The following is a 27,737-nucleotide window of genomic DNA, read 5'->3' as shown; positions in this document are numbered from 1 at the left end:
GTATGGTGGTCTCGGCTCTTGAGCACATGAGGTGCGCTTATCGTCCCTTTTGCGGATCAACAGTCACAGTTGTCGAGAAAATGTATTAGACATATGGTTACGTATTTTATGAGATTAGAAGGTATGCCAGTCTGACGAATCGGATATTCGATTTTCACCTGTGACGGTTGTCATGAAGTTGGTGTTGAGCATTTGCATTTGCATTTTATTGCATTTGAGAACTTCCTGTTTGCTGAATCAACTACTACGAATTTTGCCGCGGATCGTGTTGGTCATATATGCGAGTGAACTCATATACCAGCGACCGTCAACAGTAACTCGTTCGATTCCTCCTTTATGCTGCATCATGACGCCAGTAGCGCCGCGTTGCACATGACGGGACTGTAGATCATCGTATTCCATCCCTAGTTTACATTTGGAGGACTACTTCATTTGAAATCAGTAGACTTCCTCTGGAAAGGCCTTGAAGTGGGAGCTTCCATTCAAACGTTCATTAGAAAGATTCTACATTGAAGAACTTGGGATGGCTTAGCATAGATTATACATCGAGCGGCTCATTCGAGCCAATCATCAGCTGGCAATGGCAATGTCATTGCCATTCCATGTTGGATCAGAGTCCCTGACTATCTCGCCTGGCCTGGGTCCGTGATAGACCGCCCACCTAAGGTAGTCACGCTGAAGAATCTAGTGTAAATTTCACACCGAAAAATAATTATTCTTTGAGAGGTCTGGCTAAATTGAGATACAATGTATGTTCGCGGCGACCCAAGGTGTCCTCGTGCGAATGCACATCTCTGTGCAGCACGTTGGGGGAGCAACGAGGTCGTGACCTGGGTACTGGCACCGCAACGTTGGTCCCCGCCGTGTTGTGAGTGCGATGATGTGTTGTTCCCAGGGCTCGGTCCCCCCCGGGATTCTCCGCCCAGTACTTCTCCGCCCAGTTTTTAACATGAAGCGAGATATTTCCTTTGTTCGAGGCATACTGGGCAAGAATAGCTAAGCACTCCTTCATTCAAATCATCGTGAGGCTGTATGAGATGAATGGAATGTCTCTAACATCGAAAATGAACACTCAGCAAACGTTTCCTGAAAAATTTTACTCCCGGGAAATTTTTGAAACTCTCGCGGAAGTATTTCGCGAAAGTTTCCGTCGGGAGTTTCTCAGACACCCTGCTGGTGACAGAGCGATATTTCGCTGGCAGCAATTTCGGTGATGTAGCGTATTACCGTCAATACTTTACCACCTCATCCATCATTTTCCACACTGCAAACGCGATCTATATGAGCTGAGCAAAGCCTATATAAATATCCTGATTATTGGACATCATGCTCAATCATAGTGTAACTCATAACGATCGAGCCATATATTGAACTCGGGCCATTTACAGCACATCAACACGAGCTTCATTGTCCCGGTAAGTAGAGCGTGTGCGACCAAACGTATCAAATATAAAATTCCTCCCCTCAGAGCGTGAGTTCGAAGATATCACAGAGCGCCAGTGATTTGCTGTATGAGTCATACAGTATGACTCATCGGCAAAGACCTTGGAACCCAATTCATCGAGTTAACCTTCCTTCTCCTGTGAAGCTCCAGCAGCTTAGCTGGCAGCTAACAGCTGCTCTTAAGATATTTTAGCGCGTGCCATATTCACGCTGCAACACGTGAATTCGAACATTTCAAGACCAACCTCTGGTCACAGAATTTCAGTTTCAATCATACTTGACAGGCCACCCGTTAGCGTAGAGTTCTATGTGTACACGAATAACCAGCCAATTTCCACGATTTGTTTAATCTCAAATTCTTCGCACCGCTCGATGCGATTCCATCATCTTCTATTCCCCCCGCCAAAGAGTTGAATTCGTTCAGGTTGATCCTTGGTAATGGTTTCGCTTGTGACGACAACAGCGAAGATGGCCTAGGGGACTCGGAAAACTGTCAGGATAACTTTCCGCAGCGATGAGCAACAGAAAGAGTAATCTCGAAATCGCTCCCAGATTCGCAACTGATGCGGAAGCATCTTTTGTTGACTCGATTGACATCCATTAATCGTATTTTCGGTAACGGTCAATCACCTCAATGATTGAAGCTCAATCCATGTCCTCTTGTTGTTCCTTTTACCACTTGGCTGCAGTATGGCCACATAAATGCAAATCAATAAATTGACTGATGACTCAAGAATCGTTGAATTCGATGCTGCAAGGTTCGCGTCGTAAGTTAATCAGTCGATTCTGACACCCACGTGAGTCTCACGGATTGCGTGGAGTATCCGCAGTGTGGATTCCGCACAAAGCCTCCCAAAATGTATATCCACAACTTTTCGCGAAGCACGGATATTACTGGCAGTCTAAGAAGCGCGACTGGTCCAAAATAGGAAACCGCGAGTTCTGAAGTTATCCCTCGATTGTATGTCGTGTGTTTGTATGAACCCACACGTCCTCGGGCGCACAAAATTCAGTCCGCACAAACACTTTGTGGGGAACCTTCGCGCGCACATTCCTTAGGACACACTTTTGACACGTCATAATCCCGAGGAGATAGTTCAGTATACTGTAGATTCTACGCCATCATGTGACGATCAAGGTTTCACTTTTTTCCTCACTACGAAGTTATGAATAATACTCCTGGGGCAAGGCAGGACTGCGAGGTAGATTCCCAGACAACGAAGACCTCCAAGGCTCCAAGAACTCCCAACATCATCCTCATGCTGGTGGCAATGATGACTCTTGTTCTCGCGGATGCCTTCATGGTTGACGATATCACTGGCAAGACGATCCAGAGCCCCGAGCCACGTTCTCTTCGTATGCAGGTGGTGAAGGAGGTTCCCGACCATTGCTTGAGTCATAACGATGGGTGGACCTATTGCGCGTTCATCCTCGAGGATTTTAATCAAGTCAATGGCGGCACACGGCTCGTCTCTAGTAAGGGCGACTGGAAAACGCTCGACCTCGAGCTTGGAGTGCTTCTCGCGTCGGACTCGAGCCCGACCGATGTGGGTATTTATGTCTCTGGTGTGAATATCTGGAAATTTGATATTTTCTGTGGCATCTCAGTTGAAGTGCAGTTAAGTGTACCAACTATCTCGAAGAACGGTGGGTATGATGCTTACTCCTGGAAGGTAATCGACTTCCCAGTGTCCCTGCAAACCTGGGTAACTGTCCCTCACTTTGGTACGGTGCAAGCAGAGAAGCAGGGCCAAGGCCATGCGCATGTGAATTTGAACACATCCATGAACAGTAGGCATGAGCTTTCGGTGGACATCCAGGCGGACCACACCAGCACTCCACTAAACTCGAGCATAGAGGTTATTGTCAAGAATATTTACGTTCCGGAGGATGAAGCATGGCACTACATAGCCTATGCCTCTCTGGGTTTCAATTTGCTCACAGATGATTTACAGATCTCCTACCAGAAAGACACCCTCCTCTCTCATATTCGAATCCCATTCAAATTTCCCCGTCGTTCCGGATAGTCAAGGACTATAACTACCACTAATAGTGATTCACTATTCTTTCTTTAGTATGGTAGTCTCGGCTCTTGAGCACATGAGGTGCGCTTATCGATCTTGTTGCTTTTCAACAGTCGCAGTTGTCGAGAAAATGTATAAGATATATGGTTACGTATTTTACGATATTAGAAGGTATGCCAGTCTGACGAACCGGACATTCGACTTTCACATGTGACGGTTGTCATGAAGTTGGTATTTCTGTAACATAAATTATTTTACATACCACGAGAAGTCTGACTTGATTCGTGATCCCCGGTTCATTCCGTCATTATCCATCCGATAAGGATAGTAAACCAGTGGAGATAGTGGTGTTGGGTTGCACAACAGTCTATCGGCGATTTCGTCGACACGCGGGGAGTGTGAGGTACAAATCCGAAACGGGAGAATCATATTGGCATTCGGAACTTTAAAATTCGGCTGAGGTCGATGGGAAATTCCCATTGAGAACTTGGAGGCTCTTCACAATCGCTACACAACATCCATCTTCTCGTCACCGAGCATCTTCCCTCAAGCGACCACATCAACCGAAGCTTTGAGCCTCAAATCGTTTTTTGACAAGTTTAAGAGGTCTTCCCATTGTCCAGACCTCACGGCTGTGGGCTTGACCTATACCAAATGGACTTTGGCCTCATCGTCTACGACTTTGGACTGAAACATTTCCATCCCGGAAATGGCATCCCCTGGAGATCGCAAATGCGTCATAATTGGCTCATACCATCCATATATAACTCAACCACGCTCTCATAAAGGGTCACCCTCGGAACCATTCACCCGCGCCATTATTTGATCCATGCTCAACCATCATAGACATTGATATCATCGTTTCGTAAGGGAACCTGTAGTAACCCGCGAGGGAGAGACATTCTGGGAAAAGCGAGGCTCTAAAACTCACACGATCAGTTGTAGTCGACACAACAGTTGTGTTCAGGTGCAGCGGACAATTACTGATCGCTGCACCTGAACGGGAAAGGTCTGACAAGGCGTTTATTATTCAACACACCGAATGCCGAATACTCCTTGGTTTTGACTATCTCAACCCCCCCCCCCCCCGTCGCTAATCATACCCCGAAATATCGGCTGAGTAAGGGAATACAGTCCTTCTACCTCTCGCCTCTCTAAACTTGAGGGGTTTCGCTGTCACTTGGTGAGAATCTGCTAATATTACGAAGACGTGACGTCTTAGATGTCATTAATTTGCAGATATTGAAAGACAAAAAATGAGTCGTGTGTGATCTCAGTGCCCTTTCGAGCACCTTTACCTCCAGCGTTATATCCTGTAAAGCCATGTGTTGCCACAGGCATGTATGTAATCCGACTTGGTAGCATCCAGTTGTTCGTGCTGATTAAAGGATAGTGTGTTCGCCAGTCATAAATTCTCAAACGTTGGCTCGACGCCGATGACGACTTGCCCAACTCGTCGTTGCGGGTTAAGTTCCAATGTCCGTTCTGTATCCTGACCCGAGAGGATGAGGCCGAAACAGTTAGATGTTTCTGGTACCCTGCATACAAGCATCACTGTGCAACACAGTCTGTGCTCCTTAATTCAGTGTTCTCACCCAGTATCATAAATCTGTCGTAGGACTTTCAGGTTTTTTCGCTTGTTAGTTGTCGGTGTTTGGCGAATAAGTGTTCTTCTTGATGCATAATAACTTGTGCAAACAATTTGCATTTGTTACTGCCGGTAACGAATGCGAATCGTTTGGATTGCATGCCAGTGACTCATTGGCCATTCCCCATACTTACACGGTGTAAGTTTGGGATGTAAGTTACACGCCTGGAAGGAACATTCCTTTGTTTTCACATTCTTTTGCATGCAGGTGGCAGCCACCTGGTGGCCCACGCTAGTTTGAATCGACGAGGTTTTGCAAGGTTATACGCCTATAGTATACGGTTATACGCCGTATATCCCACAGTTGATGCTAAAGCAGCCTCGGGCGACAATCCTGCGAACACATTGACCTTTTTTCAGACCTAACACGTAAGTGTGCACCAATTCGCGCAATACAGGCTGCATTATGCAGCAACCATCACTTCAGCCGGGACCGCAATAAGCTTGAATAGCGGAAATAACCCCCTGTCGCTCGTCCTGAGCGGCATGGCGTAGGCTTTAAAACCACATCCAGTCCTAGCGCGAAACTCTCCCTCGTCGTCACTCCTCTGGATCAGGGTGATCCAGTTAGCTTATGCGATATCGAGTTCACTAGGTAGGCAATGGCCGAGCCGACTCGTTGTTGTCGCTTTCATGCCATGAGGCTCATGGTGACTCATCCCGATAGGAATTTTCTTGATGGAACTGTTGCGAGACAGTATCTGCGCATTGACACCGACAGCCTGATAAATTAATAATTTAGATAAATTAATAATTAATTCAATTATTAATAAATTAATAATGTCAATACACGGATGATGTCAACACAAGACCACAAGCGGATGGTCGGAGGTAACGACTGAGGATCTGTGACGCTGAATGGGAGACGCCACTTGACATCCTACGAGTTTCACCATATCGATCAGAATGACGCGCGCTGCCTCCGTGACGTGCTCCCTTCGACGACCAGGGAGGGCGACAGCGTGGAGTGTGTGAGGTCTCTTGTATTCGGCATGAAAGTAAACTTGTGGTTGTACATGAAAGTTTCGAGGACTACAGAATTCTAAGAATTTGTTCTCCTAGCAGAGGACTGCCGTCAGAGTAGAGCAGTGAAATTCCCTTGTACTTACCTTAGCAAGCCGTTTAACGGAGTTTAGTAGACGTTACCTTGTTTGTGATTCGTAAGTTGTCGAGTTTTTTGGTGTTTACCTTGCTAGCCGTTTAGAAGGCGGAGTGTCCGAGACCGAAAGGGATTTTCAAAGTAGCTTCAACGCAGCAACGGGAAATCCATCGCTCATCGAGTTTTGCTTCTCACTTCGGTTAATATTCTCTTCAGTTTTCGCGCCCCGGAGGGTCGAAGTATTGTCGTTTCGACTACCCTTCCCCTCCGCGTTCAACATGACTGCTGCCCTCAATGTACCCTCAGAAGAAGAAGACTCGGTAACTCCTCGACTGCAACTATCCTTTCTAAAACCTCGACGAGACGCTACTACCATTGAAGAGTCTTCCCCATGCAGTACATGTTGCACTACTCCTCCAACATCACCTATGAGAGTAGTCAGTGATGCCGCCCTCACGGCCTTTGATACTTCCTACCAGCTCGGGTCTACCATAGCGGCAGGAGCGTACGGGCAGGTTTGTCGCTCAATATGTCGACAAACTGGAAGACCCGTCGCGTTGAAGATTATCGAGAAGCCCCCGTATGAGACGATCCCCCCTTGTATCTCGGATATGGCAGGGCACGGCCCAGAAGAGGCGGAAACTATGGAACTTATTGCGAATCTTGACATTGATGGTGTGCCCAAGATCCTCGACGTTTTTGAGGACTGTGATGCGACCTATATCGTATCCGAACTTGGTGGTTTAGATCTTTACGAGTGGCTCCGACGGCGATCTACAGTTCGGGAAGATGCCACTATTCTGTCTGTCATCATGCAATTATTGACGATTTTAGATTCTCTTCATGGTTGGGGTATTTCCCATAATGATATCAAGTTGGAGAACATTCTTCTCAACGACTCTGGTGACGTGCATTTAGTTGATTTCGGAAGCGCAGTTGTTTGCGCTTGCACCCACCACGCCGGTTTGAGGCGTCAGGTTTTACAGCGCGATCAGCATGATAATGATGATGATTGCTTTGTCGGAGAATGTTCCGACGCTGTGTTTTCTGAACGTTGTGAAGATGATTTTCTTGCTTGCGCTGTCGTGATGTACCAACTTTTCACTGGCAGTCCGCTTGCGTCTATTGAGAGACGCGAGTCGTCGACGCCTAAGAAGAAGGCGGCATTAAGAAGAGTCTCGAAAGGAGAACTCCTTTCTGCTGAGGAGGTTCGAGGCTTGTTCGAGCAAATCGATTAAGAAGTATCCTTAGGTTGAGCGTGCAAGATACAAACTAGGTCCGTTTATGACTAACATTTCCGTTTCTGATCTTCTGAACATCTACTATTTACCTCTTCTTGTTATCAACTGCTATATAACTTCCGTTTTTCGGGCACCTCGCGATTTCTGGTGAATCCCCATGCATCCGGTTGACACCGTTTGTAGCATGGTTCTGATGGCGATACACTCTCCAGCCTTGATTTGACAATAAGGAGGTTGTCGTTACTAGCGATGCTGAATGTGCTGATTTAGGGATGCTACCCGAGGGCGATTTTAACCCTTAGAACGGTAGGTTGCAGTTTTTATGTCGTCGTACTGCGAAAGCGACAATTGTTGTTGCTGCTATTATTGATGGTCGAATTAGCAGTATTATCGATACCAACACTATTAGTTTAGGATTTCGACTACCTTGCCTGTCATTACCATTAGTACTAGTATTTCTAGTACTACTAACACGTGGCCACTACGAGTATTTTAAGTGCGTTACACGAATACTCGTACTGGTAAAATATGGTTATCACTTCTAGTCTTGCTTTTGCCGCTGCTCTCATCTATCTATCGTACCATTGAATCCCCCACCACTATCGAGTCTATTAACAACTACTACGGATAACCACTTTTTCTCGACATCTCAATGCGTTGTGTTTCTCAAGAAAAGGGAGGACATGTCCCAACACACGACCCAAATTCATCGAGAGTTAATCGGATTACCGTAATAATCAACGTTGGAATATATGGTCGCTTTCCTCGGCTGAATCCAGGGGGTTCGGCATTCACTTGTCATAGGAAATTAAATATGAATTGGATTAGAAATATAGAGAAACCAACGAGAACTCTCCAGAATTTCCATATTGTCACTTGAGCTTCAAGTGTGCTCCGGTCGAAGAAGGAGTACCACCATCAGCTTTCTAGGCGCGGTCATTTTCCGGCGTGAGTGTCATCATTGATCGCCTTAGAGTTGACGTTTAACGCTGAAATTACATCATAGTTGACTTGCAGACCCACGATGGAGCTTTGCTAGAGATGCAGAATAAAACCGAATATAGCTACTCTCGTATTGAGTTGACAGTCCTGGGAATCGAACCCGCGCCTTCTACGTCGAACTCGTTCTCATCGGTGGGATCTTATCGTTCCTAGGGAGCAAATCGTTTCGAATGAGAGCTATATCTTTGCAGGACCCGGGTGCTTCTACTCAAGTGAAAACTGGAATTGTCGTGCTTGCTTTACAGCCATGTCACACCGTTTCACCGTGCGCGCCGGTTATCGAGTATCAGGCTTGGCACTGCTCGACACAAGAACCCGGTTACCAGTTAGTGGTGACTGATGAACGGTAACAGCAGTGAGAACAATAACTTATTAATAGTGGCAGATAAGCACTAATAACAAGAGGGACAGCCCTACTAGGGATTTTACCACAATTGAGATAACTCGCGCAACCACAACACTTCGCTGAATCGACAGATTCTCACAGATAACAATCCCTCCGACTTGCGGGTGTTGGGTTGGAGAACCGGCGCATCATTCAGCTGAGTTTTCAGCCTCATCGACCGATGGCATAGCAGCGCTATCTCTCGCATACATTTCTCAGTACTTCGAGACATTATGTCGCTAAGATAGTCACAGTCGCTGTATAATCTTAGAAGAGACGCATGCACAATGGCCGCAAGAACAACTGTCTTCCGGCGCTGCGGTCTGCAGGTAGCAGAGCTATGCAAGATGCAATTTACTCCTCGCTAGAGAACTAGAATCGGCGTGGTTCCTGGATTTCAAAACAACACGCGAATACAGGGACAAATGGACTCACAAGCAGCATCCGCTCGCTGTCTCATCATGGCGGCTTTCAGATTCAGCAAACTCGGGATCAGGTTCAATGCTAGGATCAACACAATGTGATTATGACGAGATGACGACTACTCGAAGCAGTACTCCGACGTTGGCCTTGCATGTTACTGTCCGGCGTGACCATGAATCTTAGAAGATATGTCCCGTCAGCGCCAGATAACTACTGTAGCTTCTCGTAGCTCCAGCGTGGTCCTTCTTAGTGGCAACTCAGAGTCAGTAGAGGACTTAGAGTTATTCACTAGGAATTGGGTATGAAACAATATCTGATACTGACGAAGGGGCAATTCGTGAGGCTCTCGTGAACAATCTAATGAAGTTCATGGGATTGTTCATGGCATGAACACACGCGAATACATAGCGTTATCGATTGCGTGTCATGCAGGGACCATATAATCAGCTGCACGCGCGAGATAACAGCCTCGGCACTGAAACATTCCTAAAATTCGGGAGCGACACGCTGTACTACAAGTTCTGGCTATACGCTTTAGGTCTGCTTATTCCTCCTCTGAGCTGGAGAGGCTCAGAGTACATAAAGCATGGTATAGGTCTATCTGTGTAGGTAGCAATGCAAGCCATGGTCTATCAGTTATTTTCGAATCTTAAGGAGTGTCATTTTCATAGTATCATGCTCGCACACTCGGCGTTCTTATCGACACTACTCGTTTATGCCGTAACCTTCGGTAGGGCTGTCTCCAACCGCACGCTGGTCACGATATCTTATCGTGGGACCCGACTCGACATCCGTCATGTACCGAGTATGATGGCACAGGTCGTATCTGCTTCTGGTGGAAGAACATACACTCTCACTCAAGATGATCGTAAGTGCGAGCGATGTTTCGCACAAGATGGTATGGTATATGACTTGAAGGCGATAGGGATCCAGATTGTAGAGTCTAAATGCTCAGTTGGTCATAGTCAGATTCTCAACTACTTGAGGAAGGCCGAAGATTTGCTCGGCATTGAATTTGAGTGTGAGCCCGACTCTGGGGTCAGTCTGATCCCGACTCCCCCGTCACATACGGCCCAAAGATCTCCCATAATTACCACCAGTTGTACTGGTGGCAATCCTTTTCTCGGTACCAACGATCCCGCCTCCTCCTGCCAGCGTAACCTCGAGGTTATCCGCCTAGGGGCTGCCTGGGAAGCGGCTCGCTCAGCCGGACGGAAGCTGGAGGATGTCGTGTTGGCCATCATCGATAGTGGTGTTGATATGACTCATCCTGATCTGGTCAATCAATTCTGGAGGAACCCATCTGACAACTCTATCGGCTTCAACTTCATAACGAACACTACTAATGTTACTGATGACTACGGCCACGGTACTCACTGCGCCGGGAATGCAGCCGCTCAGACTAATAATAGCATCGGTATTGCAGGAGTGGCGAATATCGATGGATCGATGACCCATGTGAAGCTGATGATATTGAAGTTCATTGACTCTGAAGGATTTTACCTGGTCAGTGACGCAATGAGGGCTCTCAACTTCGCGATTGAGAATGGGGCTACAGTGTCCTCCCATTCATATGGTGATCGTTCCACAAGCGAGCTCGAAAAAACTGGCTTCAAGAACGCCGCTGCTGCTGGCCATGTTACAGTTGTTTCTGCTGGTAATAACGGGGCTAGAATAGAGAATAATCCACATTATCCTTGCTCCTTTGCGCCAGAAATCCCATCTATGCTCTGTGTCGCTGCCAGTACTTCTAGCCCAACCGAAACCGTCTCTCTGGTTGATTTTTCGAATGCTGGCTCGTTTACAAAGGTGGCCGCTCCCGGTGTTTATATCTATTCGACCATGCCAGGAGGGTCATACGGTTATAAGAGTGGAACATCGATGTCGGCCCCCACTACTGCCGGTGTCGCGGCTTTGCTGGCTACCCTGGGTCTCAAAGGCCAGGATATAACAGACACTATCATAAATTCTAGGACAGCCGGTATACCTAATAAGTTTAACCTATCTGATATCGGAGAACTGGATGTTCTCAAGGCCGTTCAAATGGCTCTTACACAGGTGCTTAGCCGCTCCCTCCAGAATGAGTAGCGCCCTCAAGGGCTACGGACGCTGAAAATCATTTAGTCAATAAATGTCACGTTCCCCTTATCTCTTATCGAGGGGAGAAGCCTCCGTCCCACATCGTATCATCATTTGGATCGCTTTCTCGGCTCATTCTCTTGCTATTGAACTACTTATTGAGTTGTAGTTCCCTTGCTAGATCTCCTGTCGGACCATGCTCCTCGAGTTGAATGTTCGTTGACAACTTAGGTGATCTTGTTTATCACAGGAACGTTTTCAGTGTAGAAAGGAATATGAACTACTTATCCATGATTTGGGTTCAGTGCTTCTCTTGATGGATCATAGGACGACTCACGGCAGGAATGAACCTGCACTGGTATGCGCGACCACTGCACTAGTCGATGTCTAGTGTTGTAGTTACAATTGAAGTCATCTTCAAAGCCGTTGTGGGATAAGCAGATTATTGCTGTCGAACGGCTCAAACCCCTCGGGCACGAGTAGAGCGAGCGATAAAACGAAAGGATGTTGAATGACAATTGTGGGGAAAGTATGATAATCGTCGATCATCGGTCCTGTTCCTCATCACTAGCCACGAAACCTTTGAACACGGCGAATTGCCTCGTATTGGCAAGACGCAGAGAAATGTGCCATGTTTGTTTCTGGTGATTTCCTATTGGGAAGTGTTACCCACAGGTAAGACCTGTGAGTGTGATTTAACTCAAATTGATGGGGTGTTGTTTTGCTTGAATGATGTAAGCAAAAAACAACACCTCATCAATGCCCCACGTGGTCGCACCAAGTTGTGCAGCTGTTGATGATTTGAAACCCATTGAGATAACACTACACTGGATATAATTGCAATGCCTTACAAGGCTGTCGGATTATACTTAGCCGTCGAGGACTATCTTCATCATAATCTCAGCTAAGACATGATTGTGTGTTACGGGGGATTGGGACAGCGACAATGATCATGCAGCAGCATCTTAAACTTGAGTCTCCACTAATACAATGGAATTTATCTCTCTTCGGTGCATGCAACATGCTCTCTGGGGTTTTGGGTGCGCCATGCTCCGATACGTCAAGTTTCATAGTCCATGGTTCTCAAGTGTGTAAGTGCTGCTTCCCTGCACACTCGATGCACAACCCACACAGTCGAGACACCAGTTATCTTGTGAACAGATTAAGTTCGTAATCAGAGTTTCTGATCTATACTGCTTCTTGAGTTCCATCTGGTTGAGCGAAGGTGTGCTGGAAAAACGGCGCGATTTCTGGAATAAAATCTTTCGACTTCATCCGGAGCTTCTCTGCACATACCCTAGTATATTCCTATTCAGATAGTTTCCCAGATAATGGTCAGATAGATTATGGAGACTTCGTAGTTTGAATCAGTGCTTTCTCAATCTCGCCAACTACACCTCTACACTCCTACCATGGGAATAGCATGCTAAGAAATGTTGGATCTCAACTCTAGTTTTTCCTACAGGTCACGAGGACCAATCAGCATAACGTGTATCAACACGTCAAATGGGAAAACGAATGATCAGCTACGCTGTCCTCTCAGCGCCAGGATGATAAGTATGTTCCCTTTCGCGTCTCTACAGTAGTAATAATTTCTCAGTAAGAAGATCACAGCCTGAGTCCACTAGCAGCATGGCAATTGGTTCGAACATCTAGCCTTCGAGTTGTGGCCGGGTGTATGTCATCTGCAGACGGAGACACGCAAGGTACACTCAAGATAACAAACAGCTCGTTAACAAGCCTCAATCTTCTGCCGAATCCACCGAGGCTTGCTACCCAGAGTGCTTCTGGAACCTAGTAGTGTGAGAGAATGATATAGGATTGTGCGCTGTGTCGTGACGACAAGATATCGATAAGTTGAAGCTAAGCTGAGTAGTGATTCCCTATTCCCAATAATTGTATTCATACTTCTTTTTACTCCTTTACTCTCTCCTACAATGAGAAGAGTAGTTGAGGTCTAGTACATTCAGACCTACATTAGACCAACCTACATCGGAGACCTCAGAAAGAGAAAATATATGCTAGAAACATTCCGACACTAGCCGCTGGCTAGTAGCCAGGCAGCTTGAAGAGTTCAGGGTGCCTCTCGTACCGGCAGTGCCGATTGTGCCGATCGCTGTCCCGAACCAGACGTCGCTGAAAGGCAACTCTCTCGTACAGTTCCAACCGCTGAGAAGCTACGCTCTTCGTCCGCAGTAATGCGGAGCAGAATATCGGCATATAAGCGATTGCTCGCATAGAAGCATCGGTGTATTGGTCGCTGCCGCACATGCTGTTTATGGTCTTCCCTAAACATTGCCTAGTAGCCCATAATTCACCATAGTTCTAGAAGGCAACTAACAGTCCTAGTTCTACCCCTCCACGGTACCGTGAAGAGCAGCAGCAGCAGCAGCAGCCAATGACGACCCAATCCCTATTGAAACAACTGCCAACTCCAAAGACCATCCTTGCGGGGGTAATACGACGATGATGATGGTGATGTAAAATAAAAACGTAACGAAATAGGAAACGGATTGAATCAGAGACCGGCTGTAAGCCTTTCGACCTATTAGGAAATGAACGAATGTTTCGCGAACCTTCGCCGAGCTTTTGCAAACCGATGACCGCAAATAGCATAAAAAGCATAACAAAACTCATTCAACTAGATTCGGTTTTATCACCGAATCCCAAACCTGAGAATACAAATGTAATTATACGGACAAAATTTTTTTCCTCAACCTACCAGGAGGAGGGCCCGCCGATTCCGCAACACCCTCGTCGGCTTCGTCCTTCACCACAACCTCCTCAAAATCCACGGTGTTTCTACTACTCTGAGGAAACACAGAACTACGATACAAAAAAGACCCTAGTGGTATGAATAACATATTTCAGCACTACTACTGCATATCACCGAGTTTTACGACGCCACTTCACGTAAAATGGATAAAACTCCCATGATTAGTAACATCATCATAGCCATCTCAAAATCCATGCGTACATAGAATATAATAATATACCTCGTAGTTCACTTCCGATTCCTGCTGGTCTCCGCTACTCTTCGTAGGGTCTTCCGGAGGGGGCGGTGACGAGGGTGGCGTAGCAGCAGCAGCAGCAGCAACCGCCCCATCATCACCACTCCCATCGCGAAAGAGGGAGGAAGGCGGCTCGGGCTTTGCCGAGCTTAATCTTTCCGCCCACGACGTTCCAGACAAATCTACCATCGAAAAATGCAATCCTGTCACGCTTCGCTCCGCTAAAAATAATTACGATCTTTCAGCCAAGCGCTGGTCACCGCTTCCGCACTGATCGAATCACTCATATCTTTGCTCTGTGACTCAGCAGCGCGAGGCCCCTCGGATGAGCTTCGAGCCGCGCTCACCCCTGGACCTAATCGCAGTTTGGAGGGGGAATATGCACATGGTCAACTACATGTGTTAGTGACAATACGAAAATTCTGTCTACTGATTTTCGCATACTTCTACCAGAATTTTCACGAGGAAAGTGAACAGTTATCCCTCCAACACTGTGAAGGCGAGCAAATGATAAAATAAAAAATATATGACTAATGCACACAGAAAATACTACCAGACTATGAGTAAATGATTATCGCTAGTAGCTCGCATCCCTTGTGCATGCGTGCAACGACGAAGCACTCACCCGTCAACTGTCGGCCTGTCCCCGTCTGTTGCTGCTGCTGTTGCCCTTTCTGTAGCAGTAGTTGTTGTTGCTGCGATATCGTCAATAACGGTGCATTTTGCTGAGCCTGATAGATTCCCTTTTACAAAATCACCCCCATAGTAGTGAACCCACCCGCGTTTCCTTTGCCATAGCAGCTAGAATAGCAGCAGTAGTAGTAGGCTGAGTCGACGAGCTATTATTATTACCGCCACCGACAGCAGCGCCTTCTCCTGCATGCCTATATGCGCACCGCGAACCATATGCGCACCTGTTAGATCCTCCGAGTAGTCCTATAAATCATAAAAGGGCTTACTTTCCAACAGCGTTAAACTTGCAAGAGATAGTCTTCGCCTTGGCACCCATGCTAAGACCTTCCTGCTGATGCGCTATCTGTGAGGCGATCAGATCATGCTGGGGGCCAGATGTCGACGATGACGGTGTTGAAACCTGACATAATACTCTAATCTTCCCAAGGGAGGGAGGGCACATTCTTCAATCAGTTTCCCATGTAAATGCCATCACATCACGAACTCAATTTTCCCCTTGAAAAATTGCATGGTCGTTTAATATTTCATCTATTAACGATCTCTACCATTCTCCCCTTCTGAAACTGCCCTCGGACAGGGCAAGGCAAAATTGGTTGATTAAATTTTGAACAAAAATTTTTCTTATTAAAAAAAGCCTAAATGACCACATTCTTACGACACCATCCACATTACCGTTGCAGTCCCCGCCTGGAAACCCAACTGCATGCCAGCACCAGCACCAGCAGCAGTAGTAGTAGCTTGGTTTTGCTTAGCAGCGCCAGAGTTAGCAATAGCTTGCATCAACTCAGCACTAGTGGTGATTTGCCCAGACAGTACCTAAGAATAAATCTTGCTAATCTTGCATTTCCTCAACGCTCACCTGAGCCGCGTATTGCTGTTGTAACTGGGCTATCATAGCCGACGGAAGCTGTCGGAGAGGCTCCCTATTGCTGATCATATGCATGTACCTTCACAGACAAGCAAATCAGTTAAAAATATGTTGGTGTATATTCGTGGAGGAATCTTTAGTAATCCGCGACTTCGGTCAACCTTTGGTGATACCAATTACTCCTTACATTTTAGGAGTAATTGCAACCCTGAATGACAATATGAAAATTTTAAGAGGAAATTTCCGTAAATTCGTATTTTTTCTGTATTACACTTCTACCCAAATTGCGAGAAAACTCCCGAGCACCACGAAATTCCTTACTGGCAATTGTCACCAAAACTACACCACCCAAAGGTGGAGATAAAGGGACAGAGGCCAGCAGATGCCACGACGTTTGATGGACCTTGCTGCGATAGACCTGTGATAATAAAAATGATGAGACTATGTGTGAGGGGGGATATGCACATGGTCAACTACATAGCAGAGTTGTCGCTAAACGTAGAAGATATCACGCCTCGAAACGTGAGAATTATGGTAACTAAGCCCCCTTTAGTTTTAGACTACAACGGCAGCAGACGCAGAAAAGACGACATTGTCTCTTCAATGGCGAATAGTTTACAATTTCTTGTTAAATGTGTTGGTGACATTGTCACCGTGACAATATTAAAATTGGAAAATTTTTCGCAGCTTCGTGTTAGTTTCTGTGCACTGGAGTTTCTTGACCCTAGTGATATGATGAAAAACGATAGTGAAAAGTATATTCCACGACTACTGCAGGCCTCGAATATTGGGACTTTCACAGAGTATTACGCCACCTCGCGCAACACAGGTGAAACTCCACTCCTATGCTAATCCGTATATAAACTCCTGAGCTCAGCAGCTGAGGAAAGCGATTACATATATTCATACTCCAACACTGTATAGGAAACTCCTGAGCTCAGCAGCTGAGGAAAGCGATTACATATATTCCTACTCCAACACTGTATAGGAAACTCCGAATATGAGGATATGAAATATGAAAATTTTGATGAAATTTTGAGAGATTCTCAGCAGCTACCCGAATTCATATGTAAACTCCCGAGCTCAGGTGTGTAAACCCAACATATAATCCTCCAGCACTACACTACGATCACCACCGTATAAAGAGAACTTTCCCCATCACGCTGTAAACCATATTGCTACTCATAAAATTGAGAATATAACTAGAACCATGCCATCCGGCAAGTTGCTACTACAATGCATTGGAGTTTCACGATTACCCGTTTTACGTGAAGTGGTGGCGAAAAACTCGGTGAAAAACTCGCGATATTCAACGCGGTGATATGCAGTAGTATTCGTGAAATATGTTTTTCATATCACTAGGGTCCAGAAACTCCCTTATTAGTAATTATTGAATATTAGATTCATACCATAACCCCAACATTACTATTCAAGGCTCGTTGTTGACGCTGTTGCTGCTGTTGCTGCTGCTGCTGCTGAGCCTGGGTATTCAACGATCTCAGAGAAGTTTGCTAATAACAACAGCATATCACAAATCCCCGTCTTGTAAATTCACCTGTCCTGTCGAGGGCGCCATCCCATATGTCGTCTTCTGTTGTTGTTGTTGTTGTTGTTGTTGTTGTTGTTGTTGTTGTTGCTGTTGTTGTTGTAGTAGCTGTTGGAGTTGTTGCTGTTGTTGCTGCGGCAGGTGCGCCAGCAACTGGGCGATAGCAGGTTGGGACGATACGTTAACACCTGAAAAAGAAAGTATTCTTCGATATAGTAATAGTGAAAATAATTTATATTTATATATCATACCATATTTCTCAGAACGTCCCATTTCTGAGAGGGTATTACTCCATAGAAATATTTTCAATGCGAGTGGACACGTGTTGCCAGTACGAATATTTCGCACTTTTTTAGGAGTCTTTTTGATGAGCACATAAATGTATTTAAAAATCTCGTCGTTTGCCAACTCTGCCGCGACTGTTTGATAATGATGATAATCAGAACATTGTCAACAAGATCAACTCTTCAGCATTCCGACACTTGCAGAGCAAAAGTCACATACTACATTAGAGTTTCTTGACCCTAGTGATATGAAAAAACACTAGTGAAAAATATATGTCACGACTACTGCTGCATATCACCGAGTTTTACGACGCCACTTCACGTAAAACGGGTGATCGTGAAACTCCGTTATATTTTTGTCATTCGTCATTATCAGGAGTGATATAAATTTTATATAATATTATCAAACTCATTATTTTTATTTTATAAAAACATCAGTACGATTTAGTATATTGGGATTTCACCGCCCTAGTAATAAAGAAAATATATTTCACAACTACTACTGCATGTCATCGCGTTGAATATCGCGAGTTTTACGACGCTACTTCGCGTAAAACTCCATTTATATAGACTCCCCTACCTTGCCGTTTGATCAGCTCTGCAATCCTTTTTGTCAATGCCGCCTGTTGCGCCGCATTACCCTAAAATGAAAAAACCGAACATTCACACCACGTCCTAGTTCATAGATATAAGTCCCCAACAGCTACTACTGCAATAACGAACTCATTTCGGATGTGTCGAATCAGGCAGTATTCCCGAGTAGGACCTACCGATGCAGCTTTAGGAGCGGCTGAATTAATGTTCATAGCGGTTGATGATGAGGAGGACGTAGCTGCTGCTGCCGCGCCTGCTCCGGCCGTCGAACCTTGTGGTCGATTGAAGCCTGGTAAGGTAGTGCTCATCTGAGGATAAGAAAATTTCCGGAAAAACACGAGGCTAGGAATCGAACATGGACCCTTACGATGGACAACCTCACACTCTACCATTGCACCATATAGTCTGATTCCACCTTACCCCTTGCGGCTGTGTTTGTTGTTGTTGTTGCTGTTGTTGACGAGGGAAACTGCTAGTTGACACCGACGTGCCACCAGCGTTACTCCCACGAGAATTATCATTCAAAATCTTGCTAGGCTCCAAGGATGGCAAAGACCCCTCGTCATTAGGAAGCTGATGAATTCCACAAAACGCTGGTGGTTCAAGTCTGAACTACACCACGTACTATCTCGGTGAGTAGACCTTCTCCTCCTTCCGTCAAGCTACAGAGCTCCCTCACGACACGATTCAGAGCGAGCATCTGAGTATTACAAACACTCGTCGAGCACGTATGGCTAGGAACACATCCTTCAATCAGTTTCCCATGTAAATGTCATCATCACATTAGTAACATCAATTTCCCCATTGTTATCAAATCCTGGGGAGACGTTATTTTTCAAAGCTGGATGAGTCACCACAGTTTGGCTTTAGCCAACGTTACAGTTACGATGACAATCAATGATGATGATTCGCTCTTGCCCAGTGTTGGAATAAGTGTTCGTGTTCCTCAGCCGAGTCCAGAAGTTTCCTCACTAATTATAAAAATATACATGAAAATTCAAATGGAAGCGTAAAGAAACCAATGGGAATTTCCTCAAAATTTCCACAAATGTCACCTACACATGTAGTTGACTACGTGCATATTTTCCCTAAGGGCTCTTGCCTTATATGAACGGAAACCTTACTTTATTATCATTGGGGAAACCCGATTGATAATAAAGTAATAAAATATATCCTTCATTTCAAGAGGTCTATGACACTATCATCATCAGCACCCTCACCTGCGCATGCCCTTCCTTGAGCCGACGATCCACTTGGTGGATTACCATAGTTAGGTCGTTGCGCATTAGTTGCGACATTCTATAACAAGAAGCATACCAAGTGTGGTGGTGTGAGGGACATTCACATACCTTTGCTGCATCTCAGTCCTTTCCCTTTGTAGAGTGATTATCACAGATTGCTTCAACTGACCCACCTGTTCTGAAGTTTGACCACACCTGTAAAGATAAATGCCCCCACTGGGAATCGTACCCGAGACCTCCCCCTCACCTTATGTTCAAATGTTGTCTTAGGAGATTAATTTGTCGTTTAAGATCATCAACCGAATCAGAGGAAGTTTGCTTCTCAGCTAGGTCCGTCAAAGCCCTAGTGATTTCCCCCAGGCGGGTGTTATAGGCGAGTAGGATCTACACCGAACCATCGCTTGTGGCTACCGAGAGGTCCCTGGTTCGATCCCATCACCTCTTCATTTCTAGTCTTCGCTGTAGTTATTTGTCTGACCACCTCCTGCATCTCGTTCATCATCTTCACGTTGTGCCTCTTTATTAGCGCCTGAAGAGCGTACCACGCCATCTACTGATACTCATAATGAGAGCCTTTAATATACCACAAATTTCCCTCCGACGACTCACTACCTGTTCCATCTGGTTCATCCTCTTCTCCACATTATCCATGACCAAAGGCCACACCTGAGGACCCCGAAATTCGACCATTGAGGTAACATCACGTCGTTTACGGTTTCTAGCATCGCTTGGTGTTCAGCGTTGGGCGCTTTCGGACACGACATTCTCGACTCGCCTCCCTCGGTCGTACTAGCACTCCCAAGGGAACGCGAGCCTGTGGGTAGGGTCTAAGAGGGAAGGTGGACAAGCATGAGCGAACGCAGCGCCTCCTACATCGGCCTCACCAATACTGGCTGGGGACTGGCCAGAAGTTGTCACTAAAAAGAGAATCTTCCGTGTGCGCAAGATTCACCAAAGACTACTACAACTGAAGTGACGCAAGAGTTCTTCCTCATCATCAAGCCTTCTATGATCAGAGGAGTCCATGTGGAGGCCGAGACAAAAAGGGGACTAAAGTATGTTGTGGAAGGTCACGTGAATGGGGGAGCGTGACGCCGTCACGCCAGAGCCACAGGGTTCGAATCAGGCGGTGTATGTTTTTCGACCTTTTGGGAATGCTATTCAAAAAAAGGCGGATGTATCTTAATACTCGGGTCGATCTCGTCCCCCTATTAGTGTCAGCTACAGAGGCGCTGAAGCAATGGTCACTGATCACCTTCGAATGGAACGGCAGTGTGCGCGCACGCCCAGCTCCACCATCATCAGATGATTATTACTTGTTATTATTGAATCAGCGAGAAACTCATTCCTTCACTCATTTGTATGAACGATAACTCGAATTGCACGACGCCGGATGAGCACCCGCTTAGCCGAACGACCCATGCGTTCCCCTGGGCGAGCGCGCTCCACTTCCTCACAAAATACGCAGGTGTGACCGGCCCTCCGTAGGGCATGGGATATCTTACGGGGGATGAATCCACGGTTTGTGGATTGTGAACATTCATCATCAGAAGCCTCTCTACCACGTGGTGATCTCGTGAGCCTCCCGATAGAAGTCCCAAATAATGTCTCCGACCGCACATATCGTATGTGAATTGATCATTAATGACTCATTAGAGCCGCTCAACACTAAGACCATTTATTACAAGCGACCAATACTTCAGGAGTCCTGTCAAGCTTTGTCACTAAATTTGGACTACTCTGTCACTATTTACGGCAACAGGTCGATTTTGGTTATCATCGGCCGTAGTACGGTTCTCAGCTCTGCACGCACGCGCACAGTTATTGTGTGCCATAATGGGGGAGAGGGATGGGGCACCTATGCCACCCCCAAGATGCAGAGAGAGCCGTACTCGGCATCACCTCGAGATGCCTTATTAGGAATAGGCTATTAGGGATTGGGGCACCTATGCCACCCCCAAGATGTACAGGGAGCCGTACTCGGCATCACCTTGAGATGCCTTATTAGGAATAGGCTATTAGGGATGGGGCAGCTATGCCAGCCCCCAAGATGTACAGGGAGCCGTACTCGGAATCACCTCGAGATGCCTTATTAGGAATAGGTTATTAGGGATGGGGCACCTATGCCACCCCCAAGATGTACAAAGAGCCGTACTCGGAATTACCTCGAGATGCCTTATTAGGAATAGGCTATTAGGGATGGGGCACCTATGCCACCCCCAAGATGTACAGGGAGCCGTACTCGGAATCACCTCGAGATGTCTTATTAGGAATAGGCTAATAGGGATGGGGCACCTATGCCATCCCCAAGATGTACAAAGAGCCGTACTCGGAATTACCTCGAGATGCCTTATTAGTAATAGGCTATTAGGGATGGGGCACCTATGCCACCCCCAAGATGTACAAAGAGCCGTACTCGGAATCACCTCGAGATGCCTTATTAGGAATAGGCTATTAGGGATGGGGCAGCTATGCCAGAGGTATATGCCACTCAAGATACGCCTCAGCCTCCACGAGCATAACTGACTTTCTGATCTTCGGAACGAGTAGAACTCCGCAGGTTTGCATATCAGCAGTTTCATCAGTGCACTTGCTCGTGTCTTGTTATCAATTTCCATTCTTATGAATGAGATGGTAACAGTCTCGAATGGGGTGGATTTGCATCGAAAATGCGGGCAAAAAGAATTCCATCGTAGTGCTCGAGAGACCAACGGAATACGAGGACTTTTCTGGTCGGCCAAAAGAAAAATTCTCCAGAGAAGGCAGTTTTGAATTTTTTACATCCACATGAGCGCTGACGGCGATAACGATACTGGTAAACGGAGGAAACTCACATGTGGAGGATCTTTCTTGCGAGTATATCATCACTCGTTAAGTATTTCACCCTCAAGAGTGCTTTTAGTTGCCATTGGAGGTCTTATCGGCTGATTTTCGAAGAGACCGCAAAGATATCGAGCGGGAACTGCTGTTGATTCATAACTTCATTGCTAGCGGCAAGGTGAGTATCACTTCGATTGAATATTTTTTCACTACTATTTCACTACCACACTAGAATTCTCTCGTCGATGGACTTTCGTAATCTGTCGAGACTGACACGATTATTCGCAGACTTTCAGTGACACCAAAATTGGTAGAATCACCCGAAATTCTTCGAATTATTTTTTCCTTGTGGGAAGCGATTCTGACTTTCATAACGCTCGATTGTCAACATTGGAATTTCCCGTTTCGTGTCGAAGAGAATTCATACCTTTTTTCAATGGTAAATCCGTCTTCTACGTTAGGTTGGTTCGGCTGGAAACTCGGCAGAAACTGTCGAGAAATTGCTGAAGAAATTAGATATCGTTGAGAAACGACTGTACGAGAAGAAACGTGAACAAGTAAGTTTCTCAAGGTTTTCACACGATGGAATTGATCTTTCGACTTCCTCTAGAGTTCCGAATTCGGCAGAAAAATTTTGAATTTTTATTTCCCACTCGCCGCGGTGAAAGTAGGAAAAGTTCTTCTTGATGGACTCTTCATGTTGAGAATTAGTAATAATGGGGTCATTGAATATGCAGAAAAAATTGGTAATTTGAGTCATAACAGCCATGATGGTAATTTTCAGGCGAAATTAGTTGACAATATCAAGCATCGCGTAACGGCAATAGACGACTTAGCATCAGCAGACGAGGTTGCTGATGAGGAACTCGCCGAGTGGGAAGGCAGCGATACCTTCCTGTTGGTGGAATGGCTCGCTCGGAACGGATTTGCACACACCTTGAGACGAGTTGTGGAAAACTCGAAGACGGGTGAGCATCGGAAAATTATTTGATAATTTTAGGAGCGTTCTTGTGGGGAAGAAAAAAAGAAAACTGTTGAGAATTTCTTCGCAGTGTTGGAGTACATTTTTGGTTTTCTCATCGAATTCCGAAGTGTCATACATAAATCGGGAGAGAAATATTCGAAATTTTTTCAAAATTTTCTCATTGTCACCAATACGCTCATTACTGCTGCAATTTCTGCCCGTTCTATGAGAACATCGTGAGAAAAAAATTCGCATCGAGGGAATTTTTACCTCGGGGAAAAACGGTACTCGTCGCATTATGGGCGAGACTTGTAGAATTCTCATCAGAAGAACTTGCATCGTGCTAGCTACAATCCACAATGAAATGAGGTTTCGGAAGTTTTGGTATATTAATTTTCACACTCTAAATTTTTCCGAGTTTTCGGGCGCGTAACGCTTGAATGCTGAAAAATTGCGGGAAAATATTATTTTCAAAATGAAAATGAAAAAATTGCTTGTGAAAATTGCTTGATTTTATTGGTAAATGTATGATAGAAAATGCTCAAATTTTCGTTTTTTTTCCGGAAATTTTATATGTTTTCTGGAAAAATATACAAATTCAGTCATCGTGGTTCCTTGGTCGGGTTTGTAGATGATTTTACCAAGCAATTTTCGCAATTTTTCCCGGGAATTTCACATATTTCCTGGAAAAGTAGGGAAATTTAGACACAATGACTCTTCGGTAGGTTCTATGGATCATTTCCCAGCTCTTGAAAGTGGCGATTTCGAACCTGATATTGTCATTGATGAGAAAATAAGGAGCATTAAGGAAGCCCTGAAAAACGGCAATGTTACTCCGGCTATTGAGTGGTATAAGGCATGCAGAAACAGAATAGATAAGATGCAAAAGCTGCCCTCAAAAGAAGATTCAGAAGAGGTCCGTTGATGGACATGTCGAGTACTTCTGAGTTTGAACATATATTGGAGTTTCTTGACCCTAGTGATATGAAAAACACTAGTGAAAATTATATTTCACGACTATTGCATATCACCGCGAATATCGCGTTTTTCACCGAGTTTTACGTCACTTCACGCGTCATGAAACTCCAATTTTTCCGGGAGCACTCAATCGTTTTGAATTTCTCATATGGTCAGGAACACAATTTCCCATGTAAATGTCATCACATTAGCAACATCATTTTCCCCATTGTTATCAAATCCTGGGGAGAGGCTATCTTTTAAAGCTGCTTTTGATTAGAGTGTATTTAGGTCGATAAACAAGAATCATTCCAGATGGGGTTGTTACCCATTTTGCATTTTTATGAAATGACGCGAATTTTGGAAGATTCTGATCCGCGACGATTTGAACTAGCTGTTGAATACCTCGAGAAGATCGTAAAAGATGGCGATATAGTTGGTAATAAAATCGGAAATTTTTCGGGAAAAAATTGAAATAATAGATATCAAAATATTATGTAATCGGCAAAGTATGAAAATTTTTCAGATTTTTGTTTTAATTTTTTCTTCTCACGGAGTCGTTCAGTGATCGTGCAGAAACCAGTTATAGCAGGTTGGGAATATATATTTGCTTTCGGCAACTCAGTTCGTGAGTTTCCTCGTTACACTAATGGTGAAAATTTTACAATTTTACGAAAATTTATGAAAATTCACGGAAAAATTGTACAAAACAGGGTGGCTGAAAATGGAAAGAATGAATCTTTCCACTCTTTCCACGAAGCAAGCTTTCCGTCGGAAAGCTTGCTAGAGGAAAAAATGGAAAAATATGGAAAGAATGGAAAAAACACGTGTTTTTAAGGCTTTTCGGGCTTTTTTCAGCCATTTCACGTTGTCTCGGACGATAGGTTTTGATCCATGGTTATTGGCCTAAAATAATAGGAATACTCCCGGTCAAGAACCCGAGATGTGATCGATCGAGCCGGCGACCGCAAGAATCGATCACTTGGGCGCGCGCAGAATTCCGACAATAATAGCAGGACTATAGGGCACTGCTGAACCTTTTTAAGACGCAACACACCAGGAGATACGGATGATGAGGTGTAGTTGAGTAGAGCAGAGGTTTCGCTGATGTAATCTTCAACCAGGAAGCAGAGGATGAAGAATCAATACGATCAGAGACAAGCCACAGAGATATGCCCAGAGCAAAGGGCAGATCAGAGCAGGTAGAGATAGAAAAGATAGAGGGAAAAGAGAACTGAAGGGGAGAATATAGCATCCATCAACGGGCAGACATGATACTCAGGTCGGATAGTTGCTTAAAGTAGTGTCAGTAGAATGAATCCAAAACCGTCGAATTCATGCAATCTGCACGAAGGCAAGCGCTAGTTGAGTTACGCTACTATTCCATTTTGTAAAAAGCGCGCGCCCAACTAATCGATTTTATTCAACCTTACAAAGTCTTGTAAATCTTGCATCTCCTCCACGCCACTATGCGAAGGCTACGGCAAAGAGGCAACATTGAACTTTCTTTCTCTTTGGTTAAGAATTCAAATATTGCATCGTTTTAGTGTTAAACTGCATTATTAACATTCCCAGTATGTCAACAGCCTCACGTCGAAGTAAGCTCTCGTGTACGCGTATTGGAAGCGGAATATATATATTCGCCTTCCTCCTCAGCTGAGTCCTAGAAGTGTACAAAAACCAACAGAAAAAACTCCAGAAATTCCTCGAAAATTTTCATTATATAGGGTATATATAAGGTTCACTATATATAGTAATTTACTATCAGTAAATCACTGGAGTTTCACCCGTTAACGTGAAGTGGCGGCGTAAAACTCGTCGTGAAAAACGCGATATTCGCGGTGATATGCAGTAGTCGTGAAATATGTTTTTCATATCACTAGGGTGGTGAAACTCCACTATATATATTTTCACATCATCCTTTCTCTTCCATTTTCAGCTGCGGAGGTGCTATTGATGATCGCACTGATAGTCTTCACCTGCGGCGCCTGGTCTAACAACGGACCGGTGCTTCAGTGGCTGACAGTCCTCATCTTTTTCTTCTCAGTTTACATCACCGGTAAGTTTTTCGGAAAAAAAATTTTCCTGTAAAAAATTTTTCCTCCTCAGATTTGGTATTTTTCCCCGTTGATAAGAACTTCATCCACGACCCTTTTTATTCCACATATTCGAAGCTCACAGATCCTCACTACGAGACCAACCCCTATAACTAAGTAGTGAGAATCTTCCCTGTGCGTAAACTGGTATCTTTTCATCTTCTAGAATCTTCGCTGTGCGTAAACTGGTATCTTTTCATCCTTTAGAATCTTCGCTGTGCGTAAAAACGTATCTTCTCCAAAATCTTTGCTGTGCGTAAAGTGGTATCTTTTCATCCTTTAGAATCTTCGCTGTGCGTAAAGTGGTATCTTTCCTTACTCCTCTTAGGATCGTTCTCTCACATCAACCATAGAAGACGATGGAAGAGGAGGAGGCGGCTGTTTACTTGCGTGCGATTTTTTCGCGTAGTCGTGTACATTTCCGAGAGCGCCGATGTTGCGTTTTTATCACGTGAAGTGGCGTCGTGAAACTCGTCGTGAAAAACGCGATATTCGCGGTGATATGCAGTAGTCGTCAGGTGGTGAACCTGCAATGTCCCCTCGTCCTCTCCTTAGCCGCTACGAAGGCCGTCTTTGCGTAGTAACCGCCTCCACTGCTGGAATTGGGAAGGCTATCGCTTCCAGAATGTTGCAAGAAGGAGGCAGAGTTATCGTAAGCTCACCAACATGTGTTGGTGCCTGTATGAAATTCTGAGGAAATTTTGGGAAATTCTCCAGTGCAAAGCTCAGCTGAGGAAAGCGATTACATATCACAAAACTGGTTTTAGAGGAGGAATATATGTTTACTTTTTCCACCTCAGTTTAGGAATTTGGGTAGAAGTGCACAGACATTTTGTGAAATATTTATATATGTTTGCTTTCCTCAGCTGAGCTCAGAAGAGTTTATATACAAATTATAGGGTAGAAGTGTACAGAAACCAACAATAATTTCTCCATAATTTTCCCATCGTTGAAAACCATTTTTCCACAAAAATGCAATGTAGATATCCTCAAGAAAACAAGCCTCAGTGGACGCAGCTCTCGCCGAGTTGAAGCCGGAGTTTGGAGAGCGCGTGAAAGGTACGGTACACTACGTGTGAATTTGATCGATGCAAATGTGTGTTATTTTGTCGGATAAATTATAGTGAACAAGTTGTCGCTATCATCACACTCCCAAACGGGTACTCTCATCACAACACATAGTTATTGTTACATGGGAGTTTCACCACCCTAGTGATATGAAAAACATATTTCACGACTACTGCATATCACCGCGAATATCGCGTTTTTCACGACGAGTTTTAAGACGCCACTTCACGTAAAACGGGTAGTCGTGAAAC

At 45.1% G+C, this 27,737-nt stretch overlaps 6 protein-coding genes across 6 annotated transcripts in view; 5 read left to right on the top strand and 1 right to left on the bottom strand.

Annotated features, from left to right (window-relative positions):
• The window catches only part of Pmar_PMAR022603 (hypothetical protein), a gene marked incomplete at both ends in the record, with an annotated part of 375 nt that extends 353 nt beyond the window's left edge, over positions 1-22 (top strand). Inside the window, one exon of the mRNA XM_002784911.1 lies at positions 1-22. This exon is cut by the window's left edge and continues 4 nt beyond it. Coding sequence (XP_002784957.1) covers positions 1-22 — 22 coding nt within the window.
• Positions 23-2,594: 2,572 nt separating this feature from the next.
• On the top strand, positions 2,595-3,777 carry Pmar_PMAR022602 (hypothetical protein). Its single transcript, XM_002784910.1, has one exon. It carries the CDS (start codon positions 2,610-2,612, stop codon positions 3,468-3,470), a length of 861 nt encoding a protein of 286 aa, XP_002784956.1. The 5' UTR covers positions 2,595-2,609; the 3' UTR covers positions 3,471-3,777.
• A 2,646-nt stretch (positions 3,778-6,423) lies between these two features.
• Pmar_PMAR022601 (maternal embryonic leucine zipper kinase, putative) lies at positions 6,424-8,100 on the top strand. The gene has a single exon (XM_002784909.1). It carries the CDS (start codon positions 6,493-6,495, stop codon positions 7,450-7,452), a length of 960 nt encoding a protein of 319 aa, XP_002784955.1. The 5' UTR covers positions 6,424-6,492; the 3' UTR covers positions 7,453-8,100.
• A 1,975-nt stretch (positions 8,101-10,075) lies between these two features.
• On the top strand, positions 10,076-11,353 carry Pmar_PMAR022600 (Major intracellular serine protease precursor, putative; the record flags this gene model as incomplete). The annotated part of the gene is made up of 1 exon (XM_002784908.1): positions 10,076-11,353. One exon carries the CDS (start codon positions 10,076-10,078, stop codon positions 11,351-11,353), a length of 1,278 nt encoding a protein of 425 aa, XP_002784954.1.
• Positions 11,354-13,826: 2,473 nt separating this feature from the next.
• Positions 13,827-20,621, bottom strand: Pmar_PMAR022599 (hypothetical protein). Its single transcript, XM_002784907.1, has 24 exons — positions 20,547-20,621; positions 20,455-20,498; positions 20,295-20,408; positions 20,194-20,247; positions 20,021-20,110; positions 19,829-19,965; positions 19,690-19,776; positions 19,561-19,639; positions 18,966-19,040; positions 18,761-18,913; positions 18,517-18,648; positions 18,327-18,387; positions 17,472-17,650; positions 17,343-17,427; positions 16,238-16,334; positions 15,908-15,995; positions 15,721-15,864; positions 15,315-15,448; positions 15,134-15,269; positions 14,981-15,086; positions 14,591-14,710; positions 14,341-14,537; positions 14,067-14,154; positions 13,827-14,016 (listed from the first exon to the last, which is right to left on the bottom strand). The coding sequence occupies exons 1-24, from the start codon at positions 20,605-20,607 to the stop codon at positions 13,982-13,984; spliced, it is 2,496 nt and encodes an 831-aa protein (XP_002784953.1). The 5' UTR covers positions 20,608-20,621; the 3' UTR covers positions 13,827-13,981.
• Positions 20,622-22,368: 1,747 nt separating this feature from the next.
• Positions 22,369-27,737, top strand: part of Pmar_PMAR022598 (hypothetical protein) — a gene marked incomplete at both ends in the record, with an annotated part of 11,968 nt that continues 6,599 nt past the window's right edge. Inside the window, 6 exons of the mRNA XM_002784906.1 lie at positions 22,369-22,437; positions 22,484-22,579; positions 22,863-22,958; positions 23,186-23,369; positions 24,091-24,281; positions 24,614-24,761. Coding sequence (XP_002784952.1) covers positions 22,369-22,437; positions 22,484-22,579; positions 22,863-22,958; positions 23,186-23,369; positions 24,091-24,281; positions 24,614-24,761 — 784 coding nt within the window. The remainder of the gene's footprint in view (positions 22,438-22,483; positions 22,580-22,862; positions 22,959-23,185; positions 23,370-24,090; positions 24,282-24,613; positions 24,762-27,737) is intronic.

Source organism: Perkinsus marinus (assembly GCF_000006405.1).
Source record: "Perkinsus marinus ATCC 50983 genomic scaffold scf_1104296934368, whole genome shotgun sequence".
NCBI lineage: Eukaryota > Perkinsozoa > Perkinsida > Perkinsidae > Perkinsus > Perkinsus marinus.
Note: the sequence above shows the minus strand (reverse complement) of the source record. Positions and strands in the feature narration are given on the sequence as shown.

What these genes read in the sequence shown, in the direction of transcription:
- Pmar_PMAR022602 (XM_002784910.1), top strand. Translation starts at nt 2,610, where the DNA reads ATGAATAATACTCCTGGGGCAAGGCAGGACTGCGAGGTAGATTCCCAG.
- Pmar_PMAR022601 (XM_002784909.1), top strand. Translation starts at nt 6,493, where the DNA reads ATGACTGCTGCCCTCAATGTACCCTCAGAAGAAGAAGACTCGGTAACT.
- Pmar_PMAR022599 (XM_002784907.1), bottom strand. Translation starts at nt 20,607, where the DNA reads ATGGACTCCTCTGATCATAGAAGGCTTGATGATGAGGAAGAACTCTTG. An exon ending in TGGCGCCCTCGACAGGACAG is followed by an intron (nt 17,428 to 17,471) that starts GTGAATTTACAA and finishes TGTTGTTATTAG; the next exon opens with CAAACTTCTCTGAGATCGTT. An exon ending in AACAGCAATACGCGGCTCAG is followed by an intron (nt 15,865 to 15,907) that starts GTGAGCGTTGAG and finishes ATTTATTCTTAG; the next exon opens with GTACTGTCTGGGCAAATCAC.